Source organism: Notothenia coriiceps, unplaced genomic scaffold (genome assembly GCF_000735185.1).
Source record: "Notothenia coriiceps isolate Sejong01 unplaced genomic scaffold, NC01 NC01_scaffold00026422, whole genome shotgun sequence".
NCBI lineage: Eukaryota > Metazoa > Chordata > Actinopteri > Perciformes > Nototheniidae > Notothenia > Notothenia coriiceps.
Genome location: NW_011359123.1, coordinates 40660 through 59784, shown reverse-complemented (window position 1 = coordinate 59784; position 19125 = coordinate 40660). Strand labels below are relative to the sequence as shown.

General features: G+C 40.8%; 1 protein-coding gene across 2 annotated transcripts; it reads right to left on the bottom strand.

Moving 5' to 3' along the window:
• Positions 1-1902: 1902 nt before the first annotated feature.
• On the bottom strand, positions 1903-13217 carry rps6ka1 (ribosomal protein S6 kinase a, polypeptide 1). Of its 2 annotated transcripts, XM_010784534.1 has the most exons (21): positions 13138-13217; positions 12146-12199; positions 9307-9423; positions 9134-9215; positions 8044-8124; positions 7822-7901; positions 7599-7705; positions 6684-6721; positions 6078-6220; positions 5271-5341; positions 5049-5137; positions 4889-4953; positions 4461-4563; positions 4067-4191; positions 3594-3719; positions 3370-3459; positions 2985-3143; positions 2684-2845; positions 2447-2523; positions 2231-2348; positions 1903-2127 (listed from the first exon to the last, which is right to left on the bottom strand). In XM_010784534.1, exons 1-21 carry the CDS (start codon positions 13177-13179, stop codon positions 1918-1920), a joined length of 2139 nt encoding a protein of 712 aa, XP_010782836.1. In that variant the 5' UTR covers positions 13180-13217; the 3' UTR covers positions 1903-1917. The 2 variants fall into 2 exon arrangements, with proteins under 2 accessions (XP_010782836.1, XP_010782835.1); XM_010784533.1 differs by lacking the exons at positions 12146-12199; positions 13138-13217 and adding an exon at positions 10765-11189.
• Positions 13218-19125: the final 5908 nt, after the last annotated feature.

Below are 19125 nucleotides of genomic sequence, written 5' to 3'. Positions count from 1 at the left end.
GATCTTTCTGGTTCTACTTGATTGTACAATTTCTTCTGTCCCAGCATAATATTGTGAAAAAAGATCAGCCTTGACATTAGACTTACTTACTTCATAACTTCAATGACCTAAATGTAAAGTTCAACCAGTCTACATTTTTCAGGCGTGTATGTCAATAATTCACAGCTACGGCATGGTGAATTGTTGTAACAGGGGAACCAACGGTTTCACCCTGCAGCTGTATAGGCTTGGGTGCTCNCTCCTCTCCGCTTCTTTCCCTGTATCGCCAATCATTCTCTTCACTCACTTTCCTCTCCTCTCTGCCGCGCTCTCATCTCTTCTTCTGTGTTTCTCTCCCTGTATAGGGAGAGAAACACAGAAGAAGAGATGAGAGCGCGGCAGAGAGGAGAGGAAAGTGAGTGAAGAGAATGATTGGCGATACAGGGAAAGAAGCGGAGAGGAGTGAACACGCGTGTTAGCGGCAGACAGGGAGAGACAAATAATTACACATTGCGCTCTCCAAGAAGAGGAAAGTGGAAAGTGAGAACAGAGTTTTTAACCCTGAGTGTACGGACTCATTCATGTTCATCCTGCCCACTGGGAGCAGAACCAGTGTGTCTCATTTGTTCAGAGACCGTGGTGCTCATTAAAAGTGCCGAAACATGAGACAAAACGCAAAGTGTTTGACCAAACGTTCTCTCAAAGCAGAACTGAGGTCACAAAAAATAAGCAGTCTCAGAGCCCAATATGAGATCAGTCGACCAGGATCAAACTACTAAATATCGTTCCAGGGCAGGCTAACCGAGGCTAACCAATGAGCACCTGCTTGTGTGTATGAGAATGGCCCTGACACCATTTCAGCCCAGATTTAAACTGGCAGGACAAGCTCGAGCTCAATTCTCGCACTGAATTAAAAAAAAGTGAGTGAGGGACTGCCATATAATAAGGGAAAGAAAGAGAAACTTTAAAATTGTTCAATTGTTATGATGTGTAAAGACTGATATTGTTCTATAATCGTCTGAAATAGTTAAGGCTTGATGTGAAACGGTTAACAAAGAAAAAGGGAAACTCAAGCTGCTGCTACACTTTATTTTATTTATCTAAAATTAAGCACTTTTAAGATGCACATATTTTCAAAAGCAGCCAGAGAAGAACATTACACATATCCACAGTATTTGACTGTATATCTGTAGAGTTCAATGTTCATTGACAATAAATATTGTTTGTTTTTGAATTGTACTTTCTTTATTTGATTGGCAGTCAGTTGTTGATTAAATGCAGACGTTGATAAAGCTACAGGATACTTCAATATATATTACACTAATTCATAAAGCAAGTTAGACATTTTGATGTTCCGGATCTTTGCATGGGGAGATTTTTTCTCTAACTGGACCTCGTTGAATTTTAGTTTAATACCCCTGCTTGTAGAATAACAGCAGCAAGTTTAAACAATTAGTCATTTTGTGGAAACATTTAAAAAAGGGAAAAACCACGGATTTGGATGGATTTACATTTTTTGTGAAGACAGACAACAGATATGAAAATCTGTGTCCATTGTTATACAATATTTAGATCACTTTGTATTTTGTACAGCATTTTTAGGAAACAATTTTTTTTTTTACATTATTATCTATATTCAATGTAAACCTAACTTTAAACTAAAAGTCAAGATTCATTAAAATATTCCTGAGCAAAAAGCATATCTTACTTCATAGTTACTGCCACACATTGTCGATCAGTTGAATAAACGTGAATTTAAAAAAAGCATGAATTTGAGTGTGATGTTTTCTTTTTGTGCCATTTCTTCACGTTCACAATACTAACCTGATGGGATCTATTTTAAGACAATTCTGCATTGGGCTCTTAGTGGTAAAAACAAAACTCTATGGGGTATCTTTAATTCTGAAATATTTAACCGTGAAACGTTGTTATACTGTATCATGTAGGAAAATAAAATATCCAATCAGTTCTCTGTAACTGATATGTTTTTGATAGAAAACGTCTTGTTACCTTGACCAGTTTGGGGTCATGATGAGGGAGCTGGCTGTTGGGCAGTTTTTCTCTCTGGATAATCCAAGGATGTTTGAGGACCTGCTGAGCAGTCAGTCTCTGATGCGGGTCCACATGAAGCATCTTCGACACAAGATCCTAGAAGCAGCACAGAATACATTTAAAACATGTTGACAGAAGGAGACTGGATTCCTCTGAGGAACTTGAGCAAAGCAGCCATCTGTCAGGTTTGGAGTTTCACCTTGGCAGCTTCAGACACTGTGTCCCAGTTGCCTCCAACTAGACTGAAGTGACCGTTTCCTATTCTGTTCAGGATCTCATTTGGGGTGTCCTCAGGTCCGTTGGCAAATGGAGTAAAGCTGTCACAAGAAAAGGATAAAAATGACAAAGTGAGTATTAAGGGTAGTGATATAGAAAAATGAGTTCAAATAAAAGAGCTTTAAGTGTTGGTATTCACCCGGCCAGCATGGTGTACAGTAAGACTCCTAGACTCCAGATGTCACACCCTTCATCATAGCCCTGACGTTTCAACACCTGGAATGACACACATTGCCTTTCAGTTCAACACAGTTCAAGGTCTTTAGTTTTATCCAGGTCTGAGCAAATGTAGGCAAAAGCTGTGCAGCATTTGCCTACATTTGCTGCACAGCTTTTGCCTATTCTGACCCAGAGAAAAAAGGAGGACTCAACTTACCTCAGGAGCTACAAAGTTAGCAGTGTAGCACGGGGTCATCAGCAGGCCGTTGTTGGCACGCAGTTGCTTAGCGAAGCCAAAATCACAGATCCTGATAGAATCTGGATTCCCCGACTCATCAACATAGAGGATATTGCTAGGCTTCAGGTCTCTGTGCACCACCTGGAGGAACAAAATAAGAGTAAATGAATAAGTGAATAGTTCAGTAGTAAAACAGATAACAAGAGCAAGCCAAGTATAGAAAAAACTGAATAAAGTGAAATTATTTATATTATGAGTATTTTCTGGTTGTCCTCCTTACCCCCTGTGAGTGTAGGTACTCCACAGTCTTGGTGATGGTGTGAAGCACAGAGCTGGCCTCTCTCTCTGAGAAGAACTTCTGTTTGAGGATGCGATCCAGCAGCTCTCCTCCACGCATCAGCTCTGTCACCATGAACACCTGCTTACCGTTGTCGTACACCTGAGACAGAGACACACACATTATCATATCACCATCTGTGACATTGGGCATAGGTTTTTGGCTTTCATAATAGAAATGTCCATAATAACAATTCAGGAAACTAATCATCTGAACCTTCCTTTGGCTCTGTTTTTAGGCTTTAGAAAATCAAGCCTGACACTGAATCACAGGTCATATTAGATTTTACACCAAAATGTTTAATATAAGTGCATTTCTTAATACTTACATCCTTCAGTGTTATGATGTTAGGGTGCTGCCCATATCGAAGCAGAATCTCAATCTCCTCAGAGGGGTCTGTACTGGTCTTTTCAATCATCTGTCAATCACAATATATTCTTAATATTACAGTTTTATACAGTATAATATAAAGTACAGCCATGATGGTTATGTAATTGTAACCGTCATCTTGGTTGTATGTCACAGGACTCTTTTAAATACACACCACCCTACCTTAACAGCGTATTCTGTGTTGGTGGCTTTGTGGATACAGCGTTTACAGACAGAGAAGGACCCCATGCCGATGTCTTCCTTCAACACGTAACCGTCGCTGAACAGCAGGTTCTTTCCGTGTAATTGCTGCAGAGGAAGAAGGGCGATGTTAAAAAAAGCGTGTTGTGCTGAGAGAGTTTATGAGGCAGAAGTCGTACATCTATATTTTTTCAAAATGTTCTAGCACACAGAGTTAACTGCTGTTCCTTTCACGCATGAAACAGGATCTGTACCTGTTTTTAGGTATCTGACATTTCCTTCCCCTGTCTGCCTTACATAGACCTTGTACTTTTGTCTGTTTCCCCTCTTTCTTTATATAGCTGTAGTTTGTGTATTCAGTGATAAATCCAACACAGGAGAAAGGACATCTCTTGTTTAAACTGGATCTCGTAGTTCAGAACATAGAATGTAAAAAGGAAACTATTTATTCTGACCTGGACCACTGGGTGAGGCTTGGCTGGCTCCACAGACCCTTCCTCGTCCAACAAAGGCGACGCAATGAAGCTAAAGCCTCTGAAAAGCTGGTGAGCTTCAGCACTGGGGGGCACACCGGGGGAGTCTGGAAGATTATAAGGAATGTCAAGGATGGAAAAGAGAAATATGTGCCTTTTTAAGAGATGCCATGTTTTAATGTTATTTCAAGAGGAGCATACTTCCTAGCTTGTGCATTTCTTTACAAACACTCCTATAATAAAGTGTAATCGCATCTTAATGGAGCTGTAACCACAAGAAGCATCTTGCATTGGCAGGAAAAATATTACATTTTCAATTAACTTCTTTCAGGGTGAAAAAAAAAAAACAGGTTAACATGCAGCTTGGATTTCTGACCTTTAGGGGTACGGGAGGTGAACTCAGAGTCAAAGTAGAAGGTGTCGTCGGGACGCGCCACTGCTGGTCTGAACGGGGGTTTTAATTCTCGCCTGAAGAGTTTCTAAAAAGGAATAAAATACTTTCAATCACACAATATACTTAGGGGAATTCCGCCCACAAAAGTTGTTTTTTCTAAATGAAAACCATCTAAATTGTACTTTTGGTACTTGTGGATTATCTGTCGCCACTGTTTTTTTCAGACTCTCTAAATACGCAATTTTTTAGAGAGGGTTAGAGGCAGTATATTTTTGTGAAAATGGCGACATGATAACACACATCTGCATTTGTGCAAAAGTTGGAAATTCTATTAAAAAGTGGCGACAGATAACCCACAAGTACCGCACTTTTTTCACAATAAATGATATTGTTGACCTTCTCTCACTTACGTTCCAGTCGATGGTGGAGAAGAAACCATGCCGTTTGATCTCCTCTGCACCATCAGCACAAGATCCTGTCAAGAAACACCAATGACACATATATGAGGAAACAGAGCTGGAGTGCTTATTTTGCCATATGTGAAATGACTGTTCAGTAGTTGGCACTAACCCATTCTGTTGGAAGGGTTCCTCTTGAACAAAGCCCTGAGCAGAGACTGAGCCTCTGCACTGAGGAACTGAGGCATTCCCAGGCGCGCCCTGCAGGGACAGACAGATGGCAGGTAGCTCCATTTATTCACCTTATATCAAGAGGTTTTTTTTCTTAAAATCGCAACAAGATATGACAACTGGCTTCTGTGTTGAAATGCTCCTCCACCATGAGGATACTCACTTCAGAATCAGGCTCATAGTTTCTTTGCGGTCCTTTCCTTGAAATGGCAGCGATCCAGTCAACATCTCAAACTGGGAGAGAGAACAATAAACTGTGATCATGTACATGCATACATATGTGAAGTAGAATATGTATTAAAGGAGTATGTATGATCAGTGGTGTAGTGGGCGTTGGACGCGGGGGTACGCCGTACCCCCACTTATTTGAAGCATGATTTATTTTTTTAATAGTCTAATACATCTAAAATCATTGCCGGTGTTATCAGTTGCAAGTCTGTGTTTGTTGTATTAATGACGAAAACATAGTAGGCAGATTTCACAGTAATTATAATAAAAACGTAGCTCAAGCATTTATGCAACTTGATTTGAAGCGTGTGTGTGTGAGGGGCAGAACCGTGTGTGTAGGTGTCCCGCACTGTGCGGGACTGCACACACAGCATTTTTATTATTTGTCCCGCGTCCCACACATTGAGACTATGTCCCGCATTTGAGTGAGTCGCGCAGAAAGGCCGGATCGGTTCGCTGACAGCCGGCACCGCCTTTTATTATTAAATTGTCTAAACGGCATCATGTAAGTTGCGCTGACAGGCGACACAGAGGTCCCCAAGCCCCCCCCCCCGTTGACAGTTCACGAGCGCGTCCATAGTGTCTCCCGTCCACCCANCCCCCCCGCCGTTGACAGTTCACGAGCGCGAGTGTCTCCCGTCCACCCACCACCCCGTCCACCCAGTAAAAAAATCCCCACTACACCACTGTGTATGATATAGAAACACAATTATTATAATTTGAATGAGTGTTTCCTGCTTACCATAAGTACTCCAAATGACCACCAGTCGGCGCTCTGGTCGTGTCCCTGCCTGTTCACAACCTCAGGTGCCATGTACTCCACAGTACCACAGAAGGAATACGCTTTCTTCTCATGATCAATGGCTTCTTTACACAGGCCGAAATCTGGAAAACACACCACAAGATACAGTCAGCACGTCACTGCGCTGTATCAGTGTAGCACCCTACTGTAGAGTGCTTTCTGTTATCATGAATGATTTCCATATAATCTAACATGACCAAAGTGTGTCTTCTGCCACTTGTTTTACAGCACTTTCAACTAGTCGGTTAAAATATAATAAAAAATATTTTACAACGCTTTATCTGGTCTGCACTGCCTCTCTATGATACAGTAACCTTCAGTTCAATGGTGGCAGGACCCGGAAGTCAATAAATGGCGTTGATTATGGACGATTAGAAATAGATAAAGCAGATAAAGTGTAATAATTAACTTAGGGAACATGTACACGCCCATATGCAGATATCTGGAGTCGGTAAGATAAGGCTGTCACCCCAGTGTGAGTAATGAGGGTCAACAAGGTAGAGGTGTGTCTGTGAGTGTATCGGCAGAAAGGAGCAGGAGACTCACCTGTGAGTTTGATATGTCCCTCCTCATCCAGGAGAATGCTAAAAAAACAATATCAATTGTTAGAATCATGAATGTATCGGAAGAGTGTGAACATTTAAATATTTTACTCATTTAAAAAACACATTGCACATTTTGCTGTAATGAGTATGTAACACAATAATCAGCTTTCAGCTTAAAGGCACCTTATTGACTCTTTGATCACTAGTGTGAGGAAAACAACCAAGTGGCAGTAAACATAAACAGTGGCCATGCAACAATAAAGAGAGGACCGCAGGCTGAAATACAATGCAGGGTTCAAAACTTAAAGCTTTGCAAATGTTTAATGAGTTTGCACTTATAGGCCTAAGGGAAACAAACAAAGCATTTTGGAGAGGAATGATAATTCAAAATGTTTAGAGTGAAAAACTCCACACGGTACCTTTTTATAGCAATATAGCAAAAATAACTTATCATGCAAAAGAAAGGCTCTGATTTATTTCCAAGAACCAAATAAATAACTCTTAGGTTCTCTATTAGAATAAAAGTATCTTCAGGGAGCACTCTAGCAGTGATGACAGCTTTTTCTACGAGAACATAGGCATACGTCTCTGTATATATAAATTGTCAAGGTTTCTTTAGGACAAGATTTTGCTTGGAACATTTTCAAGAATGTTCTTACTGATGGCAGATAATAGTATTGAAATGAAGGCTCAATGATGCTGCAGCTGAAGCCTTAAATGGTAGACAGTAAGTACATTTACTGAAATACTGTACTCCTATGCAATTTAGAGATATATTTTGATGCCAAGACTTTATAACTTTTACTTAACAACATTTTCAAAGACCTCTAACTTTTAACAGAATTTCTGCATCGTGGCCTAACAACTTTTAATAACAATCTTTTTGCGTGTCTAGTATGTCAATTTGTTCTCTTACTTTTCAGGTTTGAGGTCCCTGTAAATGATGCCCAGGCTATGGAGGTGGTCCAGTCCTAACGCCAGCTCCGCTAAATAAAACTTCACATCCTCCTCTGTGAACATCACCTGAGAGGCATGAGACACAGAAAAAGAGAGAATTAAACAATTATTTAAAAGCGCAAGATAATGGAGGAAAAAAAAAAAATCCAGCAAACAACCAAAATCCAATGAATCACTCTCACCTCTTTGGAGAGTCTGGTGAAGAGATCTCCTCCTCTGAGAAAGTCCAGGATCAGGTACAACTTGCCTTCAGTCTGGAATGCTACAAATAAAAGATACAACATTTACTGGGAAATCAGCAAGCTAACAAGAACATTTCTGGGATTTTAAATAATAAGATAGCAAGAAAACAGTCTCCAGATTCCTTAAAACATTTTGGTAATGAAATCTTCAGGCAGACTCACCATAGTGCAGTTTGACAACAAATGGGTGGTTGACGTCAGCTAGGATGTCTCTCTCCATCTTAGTTCTCACACGGTCTCTCACTGAAGGATAAATGGAGGTGCAGAGTTTAGTGTGAATATAAACTTTATTATTAAAAAGTTGGCTGACAAAGCCCTCAAGCATTTGTACTATTTTGTCTAGTGTGGTTGAACAAGTTGGTGGTTTCTAGTTGGCTGCCCAATAACGGATCAATTCTTTGCTGACTTAAAATCATAGAGGATGTCGGACCATGCAGAGTTTTAGTTTGAGGCTCTGTCAACTCGGTTCTGATTGATGAGGAAAGTGAAACCATTAGTCATATGCTACAACATGGTAATTGCTCATGCCAGGGAAAATGAAACTACTTTTAGGGGACTGTGTGAATAAAGCTGTTGTTTATGAAAAATATTGAGACCACCTGGGTGCATAAGTAGAAAAAACGTAAGACCTGCGGTAACCTCACTACAAAACTAAGACAACTGCCGTCTCACTTCTACTGCATGTGGTCCTCTATGAGTGACAGGAAAAGATACACCCTTTTATAAGAAACAGACAGAGGGTACTGCAACTTCAAAACAAGTAATGAGTTTACCAGAAAAGCTAAAGAGAAAGCAATCATACATAAACTAAACAAGGTGATGTTATATAGGGGTATTAGATACAGGGCTGCCTGCAACACATTATTGTTTTCATTATCAATATCAGCATATAGTTAAATATGCTCATTACAATGTCCTGAATCTTAAAGCACTGTCTTGAAATCTGCAAAAAATGTTTGTCAGAAAATGTATCTACAACTAGTTTGATTATTGCTAGTTTCAAATTCTTCTCAATCGACTTATTGTTTCAGCACCATACGATAACATAACACCATCTTTAGTCCAGAGTATGATGGGGAACATATCAGCTGCAGAGCAACTCTACTGCATGTTGTAGACTAAACTTAGGTTTTCAAAGGTAAAGCTGGGGTCAGGAATTTCAAGCTTTTTCTGTTTATTAGTACACTTTGACTAACCAAGTCAGCCTCTTAAACCATCCTCTGTGATTGAACACTTTTTAAGGCTAATGTACCTTTCAGCGTGGCCTTCTTGAGGACCTTCATGGCGTAGAGCTGGTTGGCATCGGGAGCGGTGACCTTTCGCACCAGGAACACCTGCAACAAAACAACACTCGGTTATATTAAATAAAAGGTTGAGTGCATATTAAAATGGTCTGACTAAGAGAGCGCAAGAGACAGGATTTACCTTGCCAAACGATCCCTGTCCCAACACTTTGAGCAGTTCAAACTGAGAAGCATCAGCCTTCTCTGAGCCCTCCTTGACCACATGGGTAATGTTGATCTCTTTGATATCTCCATCTTCCTGCAGAGTGCAAAGCAGAGTGGAAACATTTAATAAACCAGTCAGTATTCACAAACAATGGCTAAAACAATGTGTTTGTAAGGATTGTGTGAAAAGAACATGTCAGAGATTGTTTGCAGTGCCAAAAGAGAAGTTATGTCGTAGGATATTGTCTTCTACTGTAAATAACACTATCAAAATAAAATGCTTCATAAAGAGGAAGCACGGTAAGAAGTGAGATGTACGTATTGTGTGCGAACGAGTGATAACACCCAATGTTTCTGAGCAATGTATTGCTTTTTTAAAGTAGTTTCTGGAAATGATGGTGACTCACATATCACAAAAAACTGACCTATCAGTGCACATTTCAGACGTAATGTAATGTAAAATGCCTCCAGTGGTTCATGTTTATGTTTCTTGGATTGAAAACCAGTTATATAACCTCAAGAGACTTCTCGGGTATTTACAGGGTGGCGCACTGCCACTACTGCCACTCCAACAACACATAACGCTGACCTGGTGTCGACCTCACCCTCAACTCACTTCAGAAAAACCACAAAGACTGGGTGTTGTTATGAGAGCAGAGAACTGAAAGGTTTCTCACACTGTGACTACAACAAGGAAACACTGTAGTTACCTGCAGGGAGAATATTAAAATGTAACTGAGTGGTCGTGGAGTAACTATTCCTTCTACCCTGAAGCCTCACAGCTACTTGAAGAGAAATATTTCAAAATCTGGAACAAGAAAGTAGGACATCTTGCCTGTTCCACCACTTCTTATCCATGCAATGCACACCATATGAAATGCATGTCAAATACCATTAACACTTTTTAGTCTGTAGTTGTGTGCAACATAATTTATCAGGTTAAAATAACACATATTTGCTTGATTCCCCTTCCCCAGTTTCCCATGAGCAATGTGAAAACATAATTTCTGGTTCTGGGAAAAGTGTTATTTACAGTTTTCTGAACATTTATAGATAAAAACAGTGATCAATCCACCCAGAAATACCAATAACACAGACAATAGTCATAAGTTGCCACACTGAAGTACCTACAAATAAAAAAAAGGACTGAGCATTCTAAAGTTTTAAAAATTCACTGTAAGCATCCGAAACCACAGGCCACCATAGGATTTTATTTGACAACAGGAAACCAGAGTTGGTTTTAGAACATGCAAGCTCTCAGCTGCATCTTGTTTCTAAACCACCACAGAACAACAAGCACTGATCCTCATTTGCACTTTGCAGCTTTAATACATCCATCTTCCACCCTCGTTCATTTAAAAATGACATTAACAACTCTCTTGAGACGAGTACTTAGAGTTAATCAAGATGCCAACACAAGTAGGTCTCACTTTACCGTCCAGTGGTTCCTCTCTGCAGGTAAAGTGCCAGGGCTGTTGCCTGGTGCAGCTGTTGATCTGTTACAGTTCGGAGGACTGCGAGCCAAGGCTTTGTTCTTTTTGGAAAGGTGGAAGTTCAGAAAGCGGCTCAGGTAGGCGAACTTGCTCTTGTCCTTTTCCATCTCAGCATTGCCAAAACCTCTGCATCATCTTCCTACCCATTTCCACTAACTGTCCAACTTTAGTCACATTTGATTAGCTCCGTGCACATTAAGTGCACATGAAAAAAAAATCTCTTTCCTTTATCTATTTCCTCAGAAGCAGCATTCTGCTCAAGTATAATCAACTCTTCATCTTCTCTGTTATTATCTCTACTGTCCTCCCTCTCTCCATTGCTCTGTGCTGGTCTGATGAGCTCTGTGTGTCTTCAGTGACTGACTGCAGCTGAAGTGAACTGGAACCAAAGCGGGCAGGAAGGAAGAGCCTGCTCTTATTCTCAGTCATGCACCCAAAAAGTCTCCCACACACACACACACACACATCTGCGGGTAAGCGAGAGAGATAGTATTTTAGTTAAAGAGAGAGAGGAAGAGAGTGGATTTAAAATTGAAACAATAGAGAAACAAGATAAAGAATATGGAAATATGGTTGTATCTTTCTGCTGCACATATCAAAAGTACTCACAGTGGCATTAACTGTGAATCTGTGTTGATTTAACCCGGCTCTATGTGGTCATGACGTACGACTTTGCTGCCTTCTTGGCCACTTCACCATTGTAAATAGATTTTAACTCAACTTTTTTTTTGTGGTGAATACCTTTTACCCAAAGCTACATGCTTTTACCCACAATTCAACAGAGTAGAAGCTACAGGAAAGACTATGAGCTTTCACCTCTATGTGTTAGGACGATTCAGACGACTCACTGCCAGCGGATGAGAGATATTTTCCGGTCTGTGGAAAGGCATGTCCCTCTCTTTCCTCTCATATAGTCTATTCCTGCTTATCCTGCCCCTTAAAAAAAGCTTGCACTAGTCGTTAAGTGCCCTCTCATTTACTTTCCCCCCCCCAAATATTTCACTTTATTGCTCTTTGTGCAGCAAATACCACTTGAACAACAGTGAATAAGCTGCTGGACAGTGCATCCAGTGCGTCAACCTCTCTCTTAACCAAATAGTATCATAATCGAGCTGTCACGTCATTGCAAACTAAGAAGAGGATGGCTTGAACATTTTGGAAGTTTCAGAGGGCGGGGACAAAAAAGGCAAAAGTGTTTAAGCCTGAAGTGGATAACATGTTACTAGATGTGAAGAACATTAAGCCTGAGTGTGCTTGCTTAGCAGAAGAGGAGCTGTAGATTGAATATAAAGCAGCTGTACAGGAGATATGACCAGAACTTACCTGATTTCTACTATTGGCAAAGTCCCTCTCTTTCCAGGTGATATGAGAATCTTTCTGGAAGGGGGGGATTGTTGTGTTGGAGGTTAACAAACGTAGGTTACAAAAATAATAAGTGCTTTAAGTACATTTAAATATAAAAACAAAACTATAGATAATACAGATTTACTTGACATGAGTGCACAAGTATTCTCGCAGGCATCACATTCAAAACAAACATTCACACAAGAGGTTAGAAACGGGTCAGATGGTGATGGTTGCCACACAAGTGACAGGAAGCTTCTCTCCACTCCTAGTTCTCACTTCCTCTTTTCTTGAACTGAATCTCGCTTCCTTCCTTCTCGATCATTTAAACATGTATCTGCTTGCAGTAACTGCTGCTCAGATACGCTTTAAATATCCCCAATGTTATCTGACTGATCACGATTAAAAAGGTACTGGCAATATCTCAAATGTAAAAGTGATTAAATGAGCTAGTGAAGACCCTCTAGGCTTATTTTACAGTTTAAATTTAAACATAGTGCAAAAGGTCTTTTTCTGCTTTAAACGGATTTGTATTTGGACGTTTGCATTTAATTTTGTCTATATGATCATTTAGTGCAACAACGCACAGGATAAACACTAACTGTCTGAAACAGAAAGTGTTTTTATGGATTAGCACTGCTTTGCTAATTGATAGCACATGTAGAATACAAGGAAAGAAGTTTAGGTTACAATGTGCCGTCAAACGTAACTATTTACAAGGTGTTTTAGGGTTAGAGGAGGTGAAGGATAAATACATCCTCCTGCATTTCCTTACACTTCACAGCTGATGCACACACACACACACACACACACACACACACACACACACACACACACACACACACACACACACACACCTCCAATCCTCAAAACATCCAACCCCCCCGGCACCACCCACACTCACAAAGACCCTCACTTCACATCGACTAGAGGTTAATGACAAACAAACACGAACTCAAGCTGCCACTTGCCTCTCTTGTGTGGGTTTTGGTGCGAAATATGAGCCTCCACATGTCCAGATATTTCCATGTCACTAGTGTCAGTAGATGTGTGACACTCACGGTTAAACAAATTAACAGCCTCTGTGTCTCAGTTAGCCAACACCTTCTGTATGCAATACCACAATGACTGATACATTTTGCACGCACAGAAATAGGAAGTTAAGTTAAGTTACGAAAATGGATATGAGCAACAGACAGAGTGGTTTAGGATGGATATGGGATGATATGAACTTAGAGCTGAAGGCTCTTGGAAAGCATATTTTCATTGGGAATCAAACACAGCTTTGGCTGGGGGGGGGGTTGCTAAAGACACTGTAGCAGTAACAGTTCCAGACAAGTCTACTCAACTACTTGGCATGTGTATGTGATGTTGAATAAAAGAGAACTTCAATTTGTATAATTAGGCATTCTTTCCGATTACACAATCCTCTGTTGGCAACAACAGGAGTTCCCAGAGAATGGGAGGAAATTGATTGCATGCTAAAATAATGCTTGTCAAGAATCAGAGACTTCAGAGAGAATGAAAATCCAGTTTGAAGATTGAAAATTACTTGGGACTCGGTTCTGGCTAAATAAAAGCATTGGTTGTCAGAGTAGTAAGAGAAGTAAGAGCTTGCGTTGCAACTCCAATAACTTGGGTATTTTTGACTGCTCCAAAGAAGATGTAGCTCCAAAGAAGATGTAGCTCCAAAGAAGATGTAGCTGCCTTGTGACAGACAGATGTGGTGTAATGGTATTTGATAAACACAAGGGGCCAGTACAGGTCTACAGCCAGGCCAGTGCTCCAAAAAAGGGGCCCTGAGATAGGAGCTATAGCCAAGTAAGGGCATGTTAACCATGTTAGCCCACGCCTCCTCCATAACACACTGTTGGGTTTGACATTAATTACAGCATGATGGACAAAAAGAGGGACAGAGGGGGAGCATGCAGGCGTTTGAAACCTGTCCAAACACAGCAAAGGCTGCACAGGTTTAGACATTTAACTAACATGCTTTGTCAAAGTAAAGCAGTACACCATGGCCCTCACCAGCTGTCTATGACCCTAAGGTTTAGAAGACTAAATGTGAAAAAAGTGAAATACATACACAAAGAGGGAGGGAGGAAGCGCTGTATATTGGCATGAAGAGTAGAAAGAAAAAAATCTCATTCGGGCTGCGAGCCAGCTGAAAAAGACAAGACAATTACAGTGCTTGTCTCACTGTAGCCTCTCCTTTTTCCTGGAAAATGAGACCGGAGGAGCACCTGGACGTTTTCAAGAGCATGACAGCTCAGAGGTGGAGAAAAAGTGAGAAAGTCCAGAGTGGAGACAGCAAAAATGACTAGTGAACATGGAGGAGACAGTAGTCTAAACAATCCATCCAACCAACCAACCAACCAACCAACCAACCAACCGTGTCTCAGTCTCATTATTATGAAAACAAATATCCTACACTAGACTTTGTCCGTCCGAGTGCACACACACAGGAAAAATGCAGTGCAAAAGGTACTGTGAAGTTCTACCTCCTCCAGAATGACACTTACTTTTTCTTTTTAGCTCTCACCAGACCTCACTAATGGACTCATGCTTATTAACATTTAGAACAGCAGGCTACTTAAAAAACAAATGCAGATTAAAGCACATTTTTTCAAAGGGATGGCCTGGTTGCCCTTTGCCTTCTTTTCTCTCTCCATCCATCTCCAACCCTTGGATGCACTCCAACAATCATTTATAACCGTTTTACTATCCCACTAAACACCCTACAGTATAGAGAGTAATGTATAAGAGACAATCACAGAATCGTTTGAGATTTTTTAGGTTGTGAGAGATGAACACTTTAGAAACAGGTAGCTTGAACAGAGAAATGAGTGTCTACAGCTCTGTATGCAGAGATGTTAGAATGTTGAGCTTATTAAAAAAGGGTTTGTGTATGTGATTGGCCATACAAATGCGTCTTTGTGCGCAGACAGGCACGGACATCTGTCAGGGAGAGGCAGGAATGTCTCTTTGTTTTTGTCTTGAACTCTGTCCTCTCTACCCCTTTATCAACTCTGAAGGCAGGTACCAAAGAAACTGGCCACATTTCAGAGGGCAGAGCTAACTCCTTCGGATAGTTTGTTTCCTGTCAGCCACAGATGACAAGTTCCTAAAGGAAGAGATGGAGGGAGGGAAGGAAGGAGTGGGTAGAAGCAGTGCTGCAGATGGACATTTAACCATTCCCAGAGCAATCCTAAGACATCATGGTGCCTTAATAGTAGCTTAGTGTGGGGCAGAAAGAATGAGAACTGATTTAAAGGCCATCATAAAAGAAGAGACCAATGGAGAAGAGTTCAGGTCAAGATTCAGGCTGGCTAAGACCTGTAGTACTCATCCCTCACTACTTAAGGTGATTATCTGTGTATTAGCCACAGATGAGATGAGAGAAGCTTCAACTAAATGTATATTACATTGTATTAAAATGACACGTGTGACTTGAGTAGGAGAGACACTTAGACAATGAGCAATCAGTTCTCCTTTTAGTACATTACACCACAACAACAGAATATATTTTTTTAAAGAGTATATAGTTTGGTAAATGGTTTAAGTAAAAGTTTTTTTTTAATTACACATCAGTTGGATGAAGTGGAGTTGATGTGGTGGTGGTACACATACAATTACATTAAATCATGTGGATAATAAACTGCCAATTTCATAGGGATTAAACCCAAAATATTGTCATTCCTACCTCTCACAGTCACCATCTATCTCAGCTGAGGTGCCCTTTTAACCAGTAGAAACGGATTTCTGGTAGCTCATTCTGTACACTACAATGCATCACCTTAATCCAGCATCTCGTGTTAGTTTATTAGGAAGAAAGCGTCTGCATTTTGACAATATTGAAAACCATACATTCGGTATTTCTAAATACCCTTGTACTCCAAGCACATTGATACGGCCTGAGCCTAGAGGTAACATGTGTTGATCTTTGGACCTTTGGTGGATTGGAGGGCAGGGCTGTGATTAATACCCATCCTTGTTTAGCAGACCATCTGTGTATCTATTTACAATCATAGCATCGATGCACTACAACCACACAAAGTCAAAATACATCATGATTTGTTTAAGAAAAACACTTGATTCACAAAATATTACTACACTGATCAAGCTGACCAATACACTGATCATTGAATGACACCAGCAAATGTTTAGTGAGTAGCAAATCTTGGCATAGATTTTATATCAAATGTTATAGACAAAGCTATGAGGAAGAGACAGGATTAGCATGGATGCTACAGGAAATCCTTTGCTGGAATCTGTACTATTAATATCACCAGCAAAGATAGCGGTAAGATGATCGGTCGTTCAGCGCCAGGCCACAGGCTGTAATGGACTTTTGTAATATCCACAGCAGCAGCGATGGTCAATAAATAAATAAGTACAAGAGGGACAAAAATGGCATGAGTGGGTAAAAGGAAACAAAAGAGAGGGATGAGGGAGAGGAAGAGAAGAAAGAGTGGGTGCTGGTAATATAAACAATGATGTCATCATAGTTAAAGCTGAGCTGGCTGACTGCAGTGAAAATGTAGAGCACTCTACATCACCATGCATGGAATACAGAGCAAGACCTGCATTTACACAGAGTACAACCCGTAAACCAGAAAACAAACACATCACATGAGCAATTCTCTTTCCGTCACCCATCTCTAATTTCTCTATCATCGTGTAACCTTTCCAGCTCACACAGCTCTAACTCCTCACACCAGCCAATAATAGCAGCTTCATATCTCGGTCAATACTTCCTGCTTCCTCCCTCTCGTGGTTCTTTGCTTTCCTTAAATATCGACCAAAGCTCTTGCCAAATGCCCCCACTCACAAACACACGTGGGCATAAATCAAAACACTGGCATAGGCCTTTTTCCTGACTTGTTGTCTTTAACACTATTCACAACCTTGTGCCTAGTTCCTAACACAACCAGACTTTTTAACTCCACTGACTGCAACACTTGAGATCAAGACAATTGTGGCAAATATTTAACCAACCAGGCAGCCAAGCCTTCATTATTCTCCACTGAGGCCAGATAAGTGGAACTAACCCCTCCTGTTCTTCACACTTCACCATTAAAAAGGCAAACATGTAACCGTCTAATCAGTGCTGTAAAAGTTGTTTTGGTTTGTTATTGGTGCTAGATCCCGATGTAATATGCATTTTAGGGTGTACGATAGATTGGAATTGATAAACATGAACATGTCAAAGTTAACTTGCCAATGTTCCTCCATGTTTTAAGCCCTGAGTTTGATCTCCACCATCTCCCGAGGGAAATATCTGGCTTCATTAGCTTCCAATTGCTCAACTATGTTCAACAGCAAGTCATTATCTGTGTCTGTCACTATAACAGGGTTATTCAAAGCTTGTTATCCCCACACAACTGCCTGCTGGGGCTTCAATAAGGCGGTGTGACAGCTGATAAGTGAAGTTGGGGGCCGTCAAACTACAACGATGAGCGGAGGGAGTTAAAATGCGGCTGCTGCTAAAGAGAGTTCAGAAGTGAAAAATGACTTGTTCACTCGCCAAAGCTGCCGGAAATATGACAGATGCGGCCAGCAGGGGCAACAAGTATTTGGCTGGTGAAAACTTGGAGCCCTGCCTTTGGTCATGACCAACTCTGTTAAAACAAGTGTTAATAAAATCCATCCTGAAGCCCAGAAAGGGTCAACTCATTGTTAACATTCAGGTGCCAGTAATACACAGAGATGCCAAAAATATGAATGGCTTCATAAGAGGAAAACAGATCAATGTAGTTTTCACTTGTCAATAAATTGACTATGAAAAACGTTGTTGTTGATGAAACGTTGCATTTCCTGTTCTGCATATGACACTGCTGCCATGGTAACCAAGGCTAAAGGTTAAATGCTCCTGGGGCAATGCTAAAAACTGCTGAGGGAGAGAAACAGATCTAGGGAGATGGATGGAGAGAGAAAAGAAGGCAAAGGTTTTATTAAATCAAGAGAGAAGAAGAAAGGGCAGACAAGAGATAACGCCATCAGTATCCATATTAATGAAAACTTTAAAAGATGAGTAACTGCTTGGTACATTTTCCTTAATCGACCCTGAGAGGGAGAAGCGGGAAACTATGGCAACTGTGTCTGTCTCCAACTCCAAGCATCCTTTTTGCAAGAAAAGGGATGACACAAGAAGCAAGGCCATACACTCAGAAAGCAATTTTCTGATCGGAAGCGTTTGAGACGATGCTTTGAAGTACAGCTACAAGCCGCCTGTGTTACATTAATATTTATCTCCGTAATGATGATGACCTTTAAAGGTTTCAGAATACTGACTTATCGATAAGACAATGCTCTCCACCCACACACACACACACACTGGATAATACATGGGACCGACTCCCTGTCAGAGTAGGCTAGTGTAATCACTACTGTACGTACGTGTGTGTGTGTGTGTGTGTGTGTGTGTGTGTGTGTGTGTGTGTGTGTGTGATAAGATATATGAATGAATATCCCTTACAAGAGGACCGCTACTGAGTGAGTGTTTGTTTTGCCCCTGTGTGTACTGTATATGTGCTATCATAAACCTTTTTCTTCCTGGCGGCACAAGTCGCAATCAGGGTTTAGCGACGGCAAGGACACAGTAACCATGACAACTAGGCCCATAGCAGCCATGAATGGATGGAGGAGGGGATGAAGTGAATAGATGGATCATAAGTCAGAGGGGCATCTGGTTCAAGTCTGCTAGGTTTGTAGTATGTTCCTGCATGATAAAGCACTCTGATATTTGGACTGGAAGTGCACAGTCCCGCCGCATTCATTCACAAAATCCCTCTTTGGTTTTGTCCTATGAGCGTTTCAGTCATAAATCTACATCAGACTGGCATTATTACACACTATTACCTCATTCACACCAACGCAACTCCGGTTCAAGCTCCGTGCTAGAGCTTTTCAGGTTCAGAACCGGTTCTTCGGTTTAGCTCCGGCTCTTTTCACACTGC